At 60.7% G+C, this 15,991-nt stretch overlaps 1 protein-coding gene across 1 annotated transcript; it reads left to right on the top strand.

Moving 5' to 3' along the window:
* The first annotated feature begins 250 nt into the window (after positions 1 to 250).
* CUL7 (cullin 7) lies at positions 251 to 15,991 on the top strand. The gene is made up of 26 exons (XM_075555075.1): positions 251 to 557; positions 1,345 to 1,932; positions 2,962 to 3,113; positions 3,242 to 3,742; positions 4,265 to 4,406; positions 4,498 to 4,694; positions 4,781 to 5,006; positions 6,479 to 6,716; positions 6,801 to 6,906; positions 8,195 to 8,422; positions 8,612 to 8,702; positions 8,795 to 8,966; positions 9,143 to 9,248; positions 9,432 to 9,527; positions 9,712 to 9,887; positions 10,187 to 10,320; positions 10,584 to 10,766; positions 10,978 to 11,084; positions 11,160 to 11,342; positions 13,084 to 13,244; positions 13,389 to 13,605; positions 13,905 to 14,118; positions 14,790 to 14,929; positions 15,036 to 15,162; positions 15,237 to 15,442; positions 15,604 to 15,991. Exons 2-26 carry the CDS (start codon positions 1,353 to 1,355, stop codon positions 15,925 to 15,927), a joined length of 5,007 nt encoding a protein of 1,668 aa, XP_075411190.1. The 5' UTR covers positions 251 to 557; positions 1,345 to 1,352; the 3' UTR covers positions 15,928 to 15,991.

The following is a 15,991-nucleotide window of genomic DNA, read 5'->3' on the forward strand; positions in this document are numbered from 1 at the left end:
TCCCACGCTCACATCTGCGAGCCCCAGCGTCCTTCCTCCGCACAGGCGCGGGGGCAGCCCGTGACCTCCAGGTCTTCCCCGTTCCGATTCGGGGATTCTGGGAAGGAGCTTCCGGCGGCAGGAGCGAGGCCGGCTAGGAAAGGGCGGCGGCGAGGGGGAGGCGCCCCCGCCGAGTCGCCGAGGTGGCACCGCTGGCTCCGCCCCGCGCTCGCCTCCCAGGGCCCCTCGCTTTCCGCTGTGTCCAGCGGAAATGAGTCGCAGCTCGGGGCGGGTGGGCGGCGGAGCCCCCGGAGCCGGGCGGGCCGTGGGCAGGCCTCAGCCCCGCAGCCAGCCGCGAGCCCGTGCGCGCGCGCGCAGCCAGCCCCGGCCCCGGCCCCAGGGCGCCCGCGCCACACCCCCTGACCGCGGCGCCCGCCCTGCAGAAGCACGCCCTCCGGCCGGACCCTTAGGGGCCAGCCCGGGCCGGAGTCTCCGTCAGCCGCCGCCGCCATCGCCTGCGCCGAGTCCCCGGCTCTGGGAAGGACGGGCCTCGCGCCACGACCCCATCGGCTTCTGAGGTGGCCAGAGCCCCGCCGCGGCCCCCTGCCCCTACCTGGTTGCCTGTCCGCTAGCCGACCAGATCTCTTGGTCACCCGATCTCGGCCCTTCCACCCAGTCTCACTCCCTGAGTACATCGGGCCTGGCGCCCCCTCACCCACCCTCCTTGCCGCGCGCACCCCTGCTTACCGGGACCCCCACCCATGGGCAGCAAGCCTCGCACCCCTCACCTGTGGCGTCTCGTGTGCACCTTCTCCCGGACCTAGCGTTCCTGCCGCAGCCAGCCTTGCTGCTCCAGCTGATGGAGCCCTGGGCGCCTCCAGCGCCCACCCCCCAGCCCCCTCCCCTGAGCCCCATGGCTCCTGCTCCCCTCCTCCCCACCAGGTCTCTGCCTTTCCCACGCACATCTCACATCATCCGTCTAGCCTTCCCCTTCGCCCCATCTCCCCCAGTGCTCCTGGGAAGGAGCTGGGCAAGCCTTAGAAATCCACTTGTAACTGCATGGCCGCCCTGGCCCCTCCTCCACCCCATGGCCCCAAGCCAAGCTACTATGGGAAGCAGGGTCTCGCAGGCCCACCTTTCAGCCCCCAAATTCCCTATTTTCTCAGAGCAAACACCCCAGTGTGCCCCGGCTCTGGCCCGGCCCCACCCAGCCCTGCAGCAGTCAACTCCTGGCCCCTGAGCCCCCCTCCCTGCCCGACAGCTGTTGCCGCATTTGCTTCCCCAACTCCTGGATATCCACGACACTGTCACCTCCCCTCTCACTCCTGCTTGTCTGTTCTTTCCCTTGTGTGGTGTGTGTCCCAGGTGCCAAGATGGTGGGGGAGCTCCGCTTCAGGGAATTCCGGGTGCCCCTGGGGCCCGGCCTGCATGCCTACCCTGATGAGCTGATCCGCCAGAGGGTGGGCCATGATGGGCACCCAGAGTACCAGATCCGCTGGCTGGTCCTCAGACGGGGAGACGATGGGGACGGGGGATCGAACCCAGTGGACTGCAAGGCTGAGCACATCCTGCTGTGGATGTCCAATGATGAGATCTACGCCAACTGCCACAAGATGCTGGGGGAGGACGGCCAGGTGCCCCGTTCCTCCCCGGAGTCTGCCAGGGAGGCCGGGGCCCTGGACAAAGCGGTGCTGGGAGAGATGGAGACGGACGTGAAGTCCCTGCTTCAGAGGGCCCTTCGGCAGCTGGAAGAGGGGATGGGCGCCATCCCGCCTGCCCCTTTGCTTCATACTGTCCATGTGCTGAGTGCCTACGCCAGCATTGAACCCCTCACAGGGGTCTTCAAGGACCCAAGGGTCCTGGACTTGCTCATGCACATGTTGAGTAGTCCTGACTACCAGATGCGTTGGAGCGCTGGCCGGATGATCCAAGCCCTGGCCTCCCATGATGCTGGTGAGGCCATTGTCAGGAGGGCGGGCAAGTTGGGAGGGGCCGGGTCCACTCAGGGGTCACAGGACAGCATCTGGAGCCTCTGACGCACGTCATCAGTACGGAAATGAATGTGTTGCTTTTCTCTCAGAGTTGGAGGGAAGGCAGGCGGGTGGGCATCCTCTAGAACCTCATGTTGACTCATTAGCTTTCCATTGCAAAGGGACACCCCTACCTGTTGCATATGTATATATGTGTGTCTGTGTGTATATGATGGATAAGGGTCATGTGTATGTTCACATGCATGTGTGTATTGTCAGGTACCCTCATTCATAGTGACGCCCAGAGTAGAACTGCCTTACATTCTGGGTTGTGATCTTTAGGCACTGTGTAGAGCAACGGATCGCCAGTCTGCCTCCCCAGGAGCCACTGGGTGGCTTTGATCTGCCAACCCCGTCAGTCAGCAGTCGAATGCTCTGTCATCACACCACCAGGTTTCTTATATAAGGGGACTTCAAAAAATGCACCAAACAATTCTGTTCTCTTTTAAGTCCACTTTCCCCTGAGCTTTTTGAAACCTCCTTGCACACATACAAGGGGACTTCAAACACTGGGTGGAACCCAAAGATGATACAACCCCCTTTCCCCCCCACATACTTTTGGAAGTCCCCTTATGTATTCATAGGAGCCCTGGTGGCTTAGTGGTTAGAATTTGAGTAGCAATCCTCAAGGTCAGCAGTTCAAAACCACCAGCCGCTCCATGGGAGAAAGACATGGCTTTCTACTCCTGTAAGGAGTTACAATCTGGGAAAATCACAGGGCAGTTCTATAGGTCACTGAGTCGGCATCAGCTTAGGGGAAGTATGAGTGTGTGTGTGTGCGGGTGTGCGTGTGCTCGCGCTTAAGTACATACATATATGAGTAAGAGGGCGAGTTCCGGTTTTGCAGAAAACTGGGTCCGTCCCAGCGTGGTGGACAGCATAGTGGGTCTGGGAGCGAGGTGTGGCGAGGGTGAGGTTAGGGAGCAGTTACTGATGGGAGTGCGGGTTACAGGGACCCGGACCCAGATGCTTTTGTCACTGAGCCAGCAAGAGGCCATTGAGAAACACCTGGACTTCGACAGCCGCTGTGCTCTGCTGGCTCTGTTCGCCCAGGCCACGCTCTCTGAACACCCCATGTCATTCGAGGGCATTCAGCTGCCACAGGTATTTTGAGGGGCGCAGCGGGTGGGGAGCACCAGATCCTCTGAGCTCTAGGGACCAAGCCTTGGCACCTGTGTCTCGAGGACAGTGTGGAGCGAGGGACTGATGCTGGGCCGCGTGGTGTCCTTCAGGTCCCAGGCAGGCTGCTCTTCTCTCTGGTGAAGCGCTATTTGCAAGTCACTGCTCTCCTGGACCAACTGAACGACAGCGCCGCGGACCCTGACGCCCAGAACATCTCCGCTCCGGAGGAGTTCAATGCTGAGAGGAGCCGGCTGGAGCTGGAATTCAGTATGGCCATGGGCAGCCTGATCTCAGAGCTGGTGCAGGCCATGCGCTGGGACCGGGCGGCCAGCAGACCGGGGAGCTGGCCACGGTCCACCAGATCCATCTTCCAGCCACAGCCCACAGATGCAGACCCGGAGCTCCCAGCCGCCCAGGCCCAGCCAGGGCTCAGGAGACCCAGGCGCTTCCGCCCTCGCTCCGAGTTTGCAAGCGGCAACACCTATGCCTTGTATGTCCGGGATACATTGCAGCCCGGGATGCGCGTGCGCATGCTGGACAATTACGAGGAGATCAGTGCCGGGGACGAGGGCGAGTTCCGGCAGAGCAACAACGGCGTGCCCCCTGTGCAGGTGAGTCTGCAGGGGTGGGGGGGACAGGACACTGCAGGGACGTCCATGCAGCAGGCTCTACCTGGTCACCCAAGAGGAGAAAATTCCCTGGAGCGAGTTGGGGTGATGAAATGGACCCCCCTCAGGGCAGAGTCCATACTGAAGGCTGAGAGGCTCTGGATGATGAAGTTTGGGAGAGACACACGGGGCAGAACTTGCCAGGGGCATGGGGGGGCGGGGAGTTGGGTTAGAGAGAGCGAAGCCATGAAGAAGGGGCCCTGGTGGCATAGTGGTGACCATTCAGCCGTGCACAGGGCAGCAGCTCCACACCACCGGCCGCTCCACGGGAGAAACCCCCAGGGCCCCGCCCTACAGGGCTGCTGGGAGTCGGCATCTAGTCCGTGACAGTGAATTAGGCCACCGAGGGGCCTGAGCGATTGAGGATCGCTAAGAGGAGGGCCGCAGCCAGTCAACCATCAGGCCTTCCCAAACCCCATCATTAAGTGAGGCCCCCCGCCCCCCCTTCTTTCCCCTGCCTTCCAGGTGCTGTGGGAGTCAACGGGCCGCACCTTCTGGGTGCACTGGCACATGCTGGAGGTCCTGGGCTTTGAGGAAGACATTGAAGACGTGGCCCAGGCTGATGCGGACCAGGCGGCGGTTGGAGGTGGAGCCCTGGGTGCTGTAGGTGAGCCCGGGGAGACAGGCTCAGGCAGGGGCAGCTGTGAGCAGAGGAGCTGTGGCCTGGCTGGGTGGGGGTGACATCCCTGTTTCCCCAGCGCCGCCCTCCTGGCGGTGGAAGCCCATGACAGAGCTCTACGCTGCGCCCTACGCACTGCCTGAGGACGAGGACGACGAGGGGGCGGAGCACCTGACCCAGGCCGAGTGGTGGGAACTCCTCTACTTCGTCAAGAAGCTGGAAGACCCAGACCACCAGGAGGTCTTGCAGATCCTCCAGGAGAACCTGGATGGCGAGGTAGTGCTGCGGTGGGAAGCGGAGAGGGGGACCTGCAGGAGGGATCTGGAATCGCCCCAAGTGGTGAGCTCGTCTGCTGCCCACAGATTCTGGATGACGAGCTCCTGACCGAGCTGGCTGTGCCCATGGAGTTGGCCCAGGACCTGCTGCTGGCTCTGCCACAGCGGCTCGATGACAGCGCCCTCCGGGACCTCCTCAACTGCCGTGTCTACCGGAAGTATGGGCCCGAGACCCTGGCAGGGCAGCTGCCCTACCCACCCTTTCTGGAAGCCCAGGCCCGGCCTCAGCAACCAGAAGATGCAGCCCGAGCAGGTGGGAGGCCAGGCTGCAGCAGCAGCAGCTGAGCTGACTTGCCTTCAGAGAGGCGTTAGGCTCAGGAGGGGCACTCTGCTCACCTGTGTGTCATCGACCTGGAGGAGCTGGTCCCCTGGGGAGCGTCTGAGTCTTAGAAGCAGCCAGCGCAGGGAGACGAGGCCATGCTGCTTCCTCCAGAGAATGGAGAGGGGTGATGGAGACTTAGAATGTGACATGGCGAAAGAGTCTTACAAAGTCCCCGTAGTTAACCGTTTTTTAAAAATCATTTTATTAGGGGCTCATACAACTCTTATCACAATCCATACATACATCAGTGTGTAAAGCACATTTGTACATTCATTGCCCTCATCATTCTCAAAACATTTGCTCTCCACCCAAGCCCCTGGCATTAGCTCCTCATTTTCCCCTCCCTCCCCGCTCCCCCTCCCTCATGAATCCTTGATAATGTATAAATTATTTTCTTATATTTTACACTGTCCGATGTCTCTCTTCACCCACTTTTCTGTTGTCCGTCCCCCAGGAAGAAGGTTATATGTAGATCCTTGCAATTAGTTTCCCCTTTCCACCCCATCCTCCCTCCTGGTATCACCACTGGTCCTGAAGGGATCACCTGCCCTGGATTCCCTGTGTTTCCAGTTCCTATCTGCACCAGTGTACATCCTCTGGTCTAGCCAGACTTGCAAGGTAGAATTGGGATCATGATAGTTGGGGGGGCGGGATTTAAGAACTAACTAGAAGAAAGTTGTATGTTTCATGGTTGCTATACTGCACCCTGACTGACTTGTCTCCTCCCTGAGACCCTTCCATAAGGGGATGTCCAATTACCTACAGATCAGTTTTGGGTCTCCACTCTGCACTCCTCCTTATTCACAATGATACGCTTTTTTGTTCTTTGATGCCTGATAACTGATCCCTTCAACACCTCGTGATCGCACAGGCTGGTGTGCTTCTTCCGTGTGGGCTTTGTTGCTTCTGAGCTAGATGGCCGCTTGTTTACCTTCAAGCCTTTAAGACCCCAGACGGGCACCATCAGCTTTCTTCACCACATTTTTTTTTAATTGTGGAGAGAAACAAGCTACGACATGATCCTCAACCTAGGGCAACACTCTGCTACTTGCAGATAGAAACTGCTACCTTAAGAACAAAATTTGTCTGTCACATAAAGCCATGAAAGCCATCTGATGTCCTAAAACTTGTACCTGGCAGGCTGGTGGGCTTGGTGGTGGGTGGAGGTTGGTCACCAGGTCTTCTTCTGAGGCACCTCTGGGTAGACCTGGGCCTTTACCTTCCCGGCCAACAGCCATTTTGCACTGAAAAAACAAAACAACACCTAACTTTGAAAAACAAACAGAAACCTATCAAAAATGTTTTTAGGGGGAAAAAGGGGGAGTACGACTGTCTTATTTCGAGCTTTCAGATCACTAACAATGACCAACTCAGTGGCCCCCTGTTCCCCCATCTTCCTGTAGCAAAAGAACCCAAGACTCCGGGGTGCAGCAGTCCCCTGCAGCAGCTGGTGGAGGGCTACGGCCCTGCGGGGGACATCCTTCTGGATCTGGAGCGGGCCTTCAGCCCCACAGGCGCTCAGGAATGCGAGGCCCAGCGCCTCCTACTGCAGCTCCAGCGGCAGCCCCAGCCCTTCCTCGCCCTCATGCACAGCCTGAGCACGCCAGCCTCTAACAAGGCCCTGCACCTGTCTGCGATGAGGTGAGGGGCCAGTGGGGGTGGGTGGGGGGAAGCCAAGGGGGTGTCTCTGAGGCTGGCTGGACATCTCTCCTCCCCTGCCCCCAGAATCCTGACACGCCTGGTGGACTTCCCTGAGGCGCTGCTGCTGCCCTGGCACGAGGCCATGGATGCCTGTATGGCTTGCCTGCGGTCCCCAAACACTGACCGAGAGGTACCCCTGCCCACTCAGGGAGGGGGAAGCTGGGAGGGAGAGGCCGTTGGATGGCTCCTGGCCAGACAGACACCCTGGGCAAGGCTCTGGATTGGTTTGGGTTTCCTTTTTCCAAATTGAATTCTATTTTTTTAAATAGGTAACCCATTCATAATGCTTCACAAATTCAAACAAGGTAGCTATGGCAAGAAGTCTTGTTCCCGCCCGAATCCCTGTCCTCCTGACACCCCCTCCCAGCTGACACATCCCTGATCGTTAAACACGTGTATTAATCTCTGTCTCCTTGCTGTGCTTTCTGCGACTGTGAGCAAACCCAAAGGCTAAGGTATCTGTCTATGGCTGTGAGTGTCTCAGTCGCCCAAAACCAGGGACTGCTGAGCCCACCCCGACTCACGCACGCACCGTGAGCCACGTGTGTCTGAATGGCACTGTGCCCCGGACTTTTTCAGGGGCTGGTTTCCCATGAGTAGATCGCCAGGCCTTTCTTCCGAGGTGCCTCTGGGTAGCACGTGGGCATGCTCCAGACACCCAACACGTCCCAGAGAGAAATGTCCCCATTAGATTCAGCTGGCCTGTGGGGGAAAAGAAGGATGCCTGGTGGCCCTGTGGAATAAGCATCCAGCTGCTCACCACCAGCTCGTAGGTTCAAAGCCACCGGCTGCTCTCCGGGAGAAAGATAAAGTTGCCCTTTAGGATGGGCCGCCTGGAGACCCTCCGTAGAGTCGCTGTGAATCGGAATAGACTCATTGGCACTGGATTTGGGGCTTGGGGTGTTCTGGGGAGTTCGGTACAGGAAGAAGGGGGATGGGGTGTTGCTTCCAGTTGCCTGGAGGAGCCGGGGTCTGGGCACAGCAGGCTTGGGAAGAGATCAGAGAGCGAGGATCATGGTGATGGTGGGTGTCGGCCACTCTCACCTTCCGCTGTGTCCTAGACTCTTTTCTGAGGGGACTCCCCGAGGGTCCGCTTCCTCTCAGGGTGTCTGTGCTTGGTGCCCACAACTGACTCTCAGCGCCACTGGGCCCAAAGAGACCAGCCCCTAGGGATGCTCTGTGCCTGGGCCACCAGCATCGCAAGTGGCCTGAGAGCCCGGGGCAGGGCAGGGCAGCGCCTGGCTTTTCCCCTGGGCACCTGTTTCCGGTTGTCTAACTCCACCTGGCTCTCGTGTGTGCCCGCCTTGTCTTCTGTTTCTCACTCTGTGCTGTTCACGCAGTGTTCCCGACACTCAGCACACCACGGGGTGAAGGACCTAGGACTAACAGCCCTGTCCCTGACCCCGACCCTGTCCCAGGTGCTTCAGGAACTGATCTTATTCCTGCACCGTCTGGCCTCGGCGAGCAGGGACTACGCCGTGGTGCTGAACCAGCTGGGCGCCCGGGATGCCATCTCCAAAGTGCTGGAGCAGCACCTGGGCAAGCTGGAGATGGCTCAGGAGCTGAGGGACATGGTGTTCAAGTGTGAGAAACATGGCCACCTCTACCGGAAGCTCACCACCAACATCCTGGGAGGCTGCATCCAGGTCGGGAGGGAGGGGTGGGGGCTGGGGAAGGCTGGGGGAGCTGCTGGGCCAGCAAAGGCTGGAATGTGCTCCGGGAGGGCTGGAACTGCAAGCTGGGAATTCCAGTGACGCTGGAGTGGAATTCCTGGCCCTTATTCCTCATTCCGGCCCTGTGGCTATGTGAGCTTCTCTCTGCTGTTCCTGCTGCAGATGGTGCTGGGCCAGATCGAGGACCACAGACGAAGGCACCGGCCCATCAACATCCCCTTCTTCGACGTGTTCCTCAGATACCTGTGCCAGGGTCCGTGCCCGTGCGCCCCTCACCTGCCTCTGTCTCCCCGCCCTCCTCACATCCCGCCGGCCGTGACCCCGACCTCCCCTGTCAACCGTCAGGCTCCAGCGTGGAGGTGAAGGAGGACAAGTGCTGGGAGAAGGTCGAGGTGTCTTCCAACCCGCACCGGGCCAGCCGGCTGACGGACCGGAACCCCAAGACCTACTGGGAGTCCAGCGGCAGCGCCGGCTCCCACGCCATCACCCTGCACATGCGCCAGGGCGTCCTTCTCCGGTAACGCGTGCCCACACCTGGGCCCAGGCTCACACCTGCATTGCTTGTGACTTCCCTGCATGGGTCATGGCTTGGGGGAGCCCTGGGCCCCAGAGCGAGGTCGGGAGCCCCCTGAGCAGCATCTGCGAGGACCTGACAGATCCAAGTTCTGACCAGCACCTCCTTCCCTCTGCCAGGCAGTTGGCTCTGCTGGTGTCCGGCGAGGACTCGAGCTACATGCCAGCAAGGGTGGTGGTTTTCGGGGGTGACACCACCAACGTGCTTAACACGGAACTCGCCACGGTAGGGGCCCCTGTGCCGCACCACCACCCACCCCTCCCAGAAGCTGCCCTCCTGCCCAGACCACTAACATCCTAAGCCCCTCCCTAGCTGCAGCCCCCAGGTGACGGTGTGAGGCTCTGAGCAGGGAAGGCAGGGCTGGAACAGACTGGCTTGCTCTCAGCACTGATTCTGTCCCCCTGCCAGGTCAATGTGCTGCCCGCCGCCAGCCGGGTGGTCCTCCTGGAGGGCCTGAACCGCTTCTGGCCCGTCATCCAGATCCGCATAAAGCGCTGCCAGCAGGTGGGGCGGGGCTGGGGGGTTGGTGTGTCACTCCCCTCCTCCCGGGAGAGCCCCCTGAGCCCTGGAATGGTGCTGAGATCTTGAGCCAGAGCTCCAGCCTGGATCCAGGCAGCTCCCAAGAGGCAGCTGGAGGGGATGCCCAGCGCCATCCAGAGGAGGGTGGAAACCACCATGCCCATTGCAGGGTGGCATTGATACGCGCATCCGGGGGCTGGAAATCCTGGGCCCCAAGCCCACCTTCTGGCCAGTGTTCCGGGAGCAGCTGTGTCGCCACACACGCCTGTTCTACATGCTGCGGGCCCAGGCCTGGAGCCAGGACGTGGCCGGGGACCGCAGGGGCCTGCTCCACCTCAGCACCAGGTGTGTGGAAGAGGGAGATGATTGGAGGTGGGGGTGGAATGCGGGGAGTCCTCCTGGGGAGGGATGAGGTGTAGGGGCAGGGACTGGGGTGCACGCAGGAGTTTTGGGTTGGGCAGGGTGGGGCGTGGAAGTCTGGACTACCAGGTGGGGACTTGATCTGTTTGTAAAGTGGATGTTGAGATCATTTCCATGCGGGAGCTTCTGAAAGTTTGTGGAAAATGGAATGAAATGATGGTGGGCGTCTCCCAGGAACTAGCTTTGGGAAACTTCCTCTGCCCCCCTCCCCCCTCCGTCCCCAGACTCAACGGAGCTCTGCGTCAGGAACAGAGTTTCGCTGACCGTTTCCTCCCGGACACGGAGGCCGCGCAAGCACTGGGCAAGACGTGCTGGGAGGCACTGGTCAGCCCGCTGGTGCAGAATGTCACCTCCCCTGGTAACCACCACTGTCCTCTGACCTTGACCCCACCCATGGCTTGTGCCCCCTGAAGCCTAGACCCACCCAGCTTCACCCCTGGGCTCCTGCACTCAGCCCCTCCTTCCATGGCCCCAGGCCCGTCTCCCAGGTACCAGCAGACATCATCAGCTCAGGCCCTGCCATTCCAACAGGCCCTCCTCCCCCACCCCCCATCTTGCTACACCCCCATTTGGCCCCGCCCAACTTGTGTGTCCTGTCCGGTCCCGTCCCCTGCACCCCAGATGAGGATGGCATCAGTGCCCTGGGCTGGCTGCTGGACCAGTACCTGGAGTGCAAGGACGCCGCCCACAACCCCCAGAGCCGTGCAGCCGCCTTCTCCTCCCGCGTGCGCCGCCTCACCCACCTGCTGGTGCACGTGGAGCCCTGCGAGGCGCCCGCTCCCGTGGTGGCCCTGCCTCGGCCCAGTGAGTACCGCGGATTGGGGTCCTCGCGCGTGCACCTCAGCTCCGTGCTTCCCGTCCCTTCCTCATCTCCCAGGTGTGGGTCACCACGTCCAGAAGCTTCCTTTCTGGTGGCTGGGTGTCCAGGAAGGGCCCCTCCCTCCCTCAGCCCTGGACGGGGCCAGAGTCAGAGGGCTGCCCCTCCTGGCCTCTGCCACGTGCCCTGTCCCCACAGAGGGCAGGAACAGGAGTCGAGACTGGAGCTCCCTGGCCACCCGGGGGCTCCCGAGCAGCATCATGAGGAACCTGACACGCTGCTGGCGGTCCGTGGTGGAGGAGCAGGTGGGCAGAGCGGGGCTGGGGGTGGGGTGGGGGGGATGGGACCGGCCTCACTATGTTCCTGACCCTGCCCTTCAGGTGAACAAGTTCCTGACCTCGTACTGGCAGGACGACGACTTCGTGCCTCGCTACTGCGAACACTTTGATAAGCTGCAGAAGGCCAGCACCGAGCTGTTCGGCCCGCGGGCAGCCTTCTTGCTGGCTCTGCAGAACGGCTGTGCCGGGGCCCTGCTGAGGCTCCCCTTCCTCAGAGCGGCTCACGTAAGCCACCCACACAACAAACCCTACCCCCAGCCCGCCCGCAGCCTCGTCATGGCCGCCCCCCTCGGGTCCCACTCACTCAGCCAGCAACACAGACTTCCCGAATAACTCTCGGGAATGAGGGCAATCTGAATGCCAGGGGGCTTCAAAACTCTGTGGGAAAACCAAAGGAAAAGGTCGTGCCCCCTCAGAGATGTGTACACATGCATACACAGCTGTCTTCGCACACTTTTAAAAAACAGTGACTCACGCTGTGTCCCCCTCATCTACTCAGGGTCCCCAACTCCACTGCCATCCAGTCCATATAGCACCCCTAAGAATGCACAAGCATCCGTCACTTTGAACTCATGGCAGCCCAACAGGACAGGACAGGGTAGAACTGCCTGTGACCCTCAGACACTGGAACCCTCTGTGGGGAAAGAAAGCCCCTTTCTCCCTCGGAGTGGCTGACAGTTTTGAACTGCTGACCTTGTGGGTAGCCAGCCGCTCAACACGTAACCACTACACCACCAGGGCTCCCCTAGCTGCCCCATAGGGCAGAGTAAAACGTCCTTGGGCTGAGACGAAACAGCTTTACAGAAACGCACGGCCTCACGGTTCACCCTCTGAGCAGCTGGCAGGTCTAAACCGCTGACCTGGCGGTTTAGCAGGCTTCATGGTGTGAGCCCACTGCTCCGTTGTGTTTCTTTTTAAGTCGTGGTGAGTGAGTGGGTCTCAAAGCGTTTCCTCGCTACACTCGTGCCACGCACCGTCCAGTGACAATAATGATGGACAGCTGCTGTTATATTATCGCCATTCCCCATTCCCCAATCTCCCCATCTCTAGCCCCTACTCTCTTCCCATCGTGGCAGTCCTGGTGGCTGCCCACCACCAGGTTGGCAGTTCGAAACCACCAGCTGGTCCACAATAGAAAGACGAAGCTTTCTACTCTGGTACGGAGTGACAGTCTCTGGAACCCCCAGGGACTGCTCTGCTCTGTGGGGTTGCCGGGACTCGATGGCCGTGAGCTTGTTCTTTAAGTGTGACACCAGAAGCCTTTTTCAGCGTTGCCCATGGTCCCGGTTTTTTATGTTGGCGTGAAGACCATCTCAGACAGTGGTTCTCAACCTCCTTCATGCCGCGACCCTTTCATAGGTCCTCATATTGGTGGTGACCCCAACCATAACATCATTTTCATTGCTACTTCATCACTGTCAATTTGCTGCTGTTAGGAGTCAGCCGATCCCTGTGAAAGGGTTGTGTGACCCCCAAAAGGGTCTTGACCCACAGGTTGAGAACCGCTGATCTAAGCTAACTCACTGCCGGCCAAGTCAGTTCCATCTCAGAGTGACGTGTCGCTCAGTGCTCCAGCATGCACTGTAATCTGCCTAATCGGTCCCATTTGTTCGGCCAGTGTGCCATCAGCACTTCCGGAGCAGGGCAGAGAGGAGCCGAAGCCGGAAGAATGAGCAGCGAGAGAGCCTTCCCTCAGTGTTAATCCGGGCAGGGACACCCACGCTCCCTGCTAGTTAGTTCCTCTCCTCTCGGTCGCCTTACAGCCTGACCTCTGTGCCACCCATTTCCCCCTTGAAAGGCTGGCAGGGGCTTCATCTGTGGAAAGCACACTCAGTCTAACTGCTAGCATTGCCCATTTCCCTAAAGTCGTTTTATCCACGCTATTCCTGTCGGCCTTCACAGCCCCTCGCCCGCCCACCGCTCACTCCCCCTTGGTGGTTTTCCTGTGCCCATCCCCAATGTCTAGGTGAGTGAGCAGTTTGCCCGGCACATCGACCAGCGGATCCAGGGCAGCCGGATTGGTGGGGTCAGGGGGATGGAGATGCTGGCCCAGCTGCAGCGATGCCTGGAGTCTGTGCTTGTGTTCTCTGGCCTGGAGATAGCCACGACGTTTGAGCACTATTACCAGTGAGTGGGGTCCAAGAGGGAGGCCGGATGACCCGGCCAAGGCTGGCTCCTGAGGGCCAAGTGGCTGGGGTCCTGGAAGGGGAGCCTGGGCCACCCTACCCTGGGCATGCCCACTGAGGCCCGCCGGGGCTGTGTGTACTGCAGGCACTACATGGCGGACCGACTCCTGGGCGTGGGCCCGAGCTGGCTGGAGGGGGCCGTGCTGGAGCAGGTCGGCCCCTGCTTCCCCAACCGCCTCCCCCAGCAGATGCTGCAGAGTCTGAGCACCTCGGAGGAGCTGCAGCACCAGTTCCACGTCTACCAGCTCCAGCGGCTCGACCAGGAGCTCCTCAAGCTGGATGACTCTGAGCAGAAGGATCAGGTCGGGGCAGGGCAGGGGGAAGCACACGGGAGGGCCAGGAGGGCGGAGCAGAGTGGAGGAGGATCGCGGACTCTGGGGAACCCCGGGTTCCTTCCTTCAAGGAGCCCTGGTGGGTGCTAACCACGAGGCTAGCCGTTTGAACCCCTAATAGAAAGAAGGGGCTGCTTTCCCCTCCAGTAAACAGTGACCGTCTCAGAAACCCACAGGGGCAGTTCTACCCTGTCCTGTAGGGTCGCTGTGCGTCAGTCGGCATGGACTCTGGCTGGCGGGGTGTTGAGTTTCGGTGGTCCTTCGGCCAGGTGAATGGGCGAGAGGGAGAAGAGGCAGCCACCGAGGAGGAGGAGGAGAATGAAGACCTCTTCTACGAGGGGGCCATGCCGGAAGTGTCTGTGCTCGTCCTGTCGCCGAGCTGCTGGCCCATCTCCTCCATCTGCCATGTGCTCAACCCCAGGGCCTGCCTGCCCTCCTACCTGAGGGGCACCCTGAACCGATACTCCAACTTCTACAACAAGAGTGAGCAGCAGGCGGCGGACAGAACTGGGCATGGGGAAAGGAACTAACGTCCGGGGTGGCGGGGTGGGAGATGAAGGGGGTGTGGTCTTGTTGAGGAAGAGGTAGACTTGAGGGCCAGGACTCTGTCAGGCAGTGAAGACAGGCCAGTGGACTTGAGAAGAGGCCAGGGGACGGGGCTTTCGGGATGGGGGTGGGAGAGCCTCTCAAGCACCAGGTTTCCACATTGTCCCCTGTCTGCCCATTAAGACCTGGGGCGAGGAAGGCAGACAGGCGAGGGAGGGCACCTTGGCACCTGTGGCAGGCACCTGCCTCCTGTTCTCAGTGCCGCTGCACAGCCACAGGGGCAGGGGGGAGACACCGTGTTTGCCCTCAGGGAGCGCGGAGGGACGGGGAAATCTGGTCGGATGAGCACCCCAGTCTGTCCTCAGCTCCTGGTGTTTTCAAAAAGCAGAGTGGACCTCTAAAAGGCACACATTAGTGACCGCCAGGCACAGGGGTGGACACGGGGTAGACTCACAGACCCCCATGACTTGCTGAGGAGGCTGGGATCTAGATGTTCGGAGCAGAAAACACTGTGGTCGATGATGGGGTCCTGCTTCCTGAGACCAGCCCAGGCAGACGTTCCCCTGCTCACCCCCCCCCACACCCCACTTCTCCCCATACCTCCTCAGCTCACCCCAGCTTAGAACGAGGTCCGCAAAGACGGCTGCAGTGGACATGGCTGGGCCGGGCGGAGCTGCAGTTTGGGGACCAGACCCTGCATGTGTCCACCGTGCAGATGTGGCTGCTGCTGTACCTCAATGACCTGAAGGTGCCCGGCCCGTCTGTGCCCGCTCCTTCCCACCTCAGCCCGCACCTTGCCTCCCCGCCCTCCTGCACCCCAGGGTTGGCCTGACTCTTTCTCATCTCCCCCGCAGGCCATCTCCGTGGAGAGGCTGCTGGAGCTCTCTGGGCTCTCCCCTGACATGCTGAATCCGGCAATCGGGCCCCTCACCTCTTCGAGAGGCCCCCTGGACCTGCAGGAGCACAAGGACGCCCCAGGAGGTAGGCCGAGCGGGCCAGAGAGGCCTCTGCCAGGCCAGCTGATAGGCGCCCCGAGTGACGGGCACTTTTTTCAGGGCTGCTCAAGATCAGAGAGGACAGCGAGGAGCCCCGGCCAAGGAGGGGCAACGTGTGGCTCATCCCACCCAAGACGTACCTCAAAGCGGAGGATGAAGAGGGCCGGAACTTAGAGAAGAGACGGAACCTCCTGAACTGCGTCATTGTCCGGATCCTCAAGGCCCATGGCGACGAGGGGCTGCACATCGACCAGCTGGTCTGCTTGGTAGGCGGGGCTGGTGCTTGGGGGCCAGAGGGTCCATTGGAGGGCCCTCGTGGGAAGCCACTGGGCGCTGTGGGGAGGGAGGTGGGCGGTGCTTAATGCCCACAGGAGCTTCCTGCCCTGACTGTGGTGGTGAGTCTTTGACCTTGTCCTTCCCATGCCAGGTGCTGGAGGCTTGGCAGAAGGGCCCATGCCCTCCCCGAGGTCTGGTCAGCAGCCTGGGCCAGGGGTCTGCCTGCAGCAGTGCAGACGTCCTCTCTTGCGTCCTGCACCTCCTGAGCAAGGGCACCTTGAGGCGCCATGACGACCGGCCCCAGGTGCTGCTGTACGCTGTCCCTGTGACGGTGATGGAGCCACATACTGAGTCCCTGGACCCAGGCTCCTCGGGCCCCAGCCCACCGCTCACCTTCCACACCCTGCAGATCCGCTCTCGGGGCGTGCCCTATGCCTCCTGCACCGGCACCCAGACCTTCTCTACCTTCCGGTAGCCCCAAGGAGCAGCCCGGGCAGGGCTTTCTACAGAAAGAAATAAAATGCAGGGGTGTGATGCTG

The sequence above is a fragment of the Tenrec ecaudatus genome, chromosome 7, assembly GCF_050624435.1.
Source record: "Tenrec ecaudatus isolate mTenEca1 chromosome 7, mTenEca1.hap1, whole genome shotgun sequence".
Classification (NCBI taxonomy): Eukaryota; Metazoa; Chordata; class Mammalia; order Afrosoricida; family Tenrecidae; genus Tenrec; species Tenrec ecaudatus.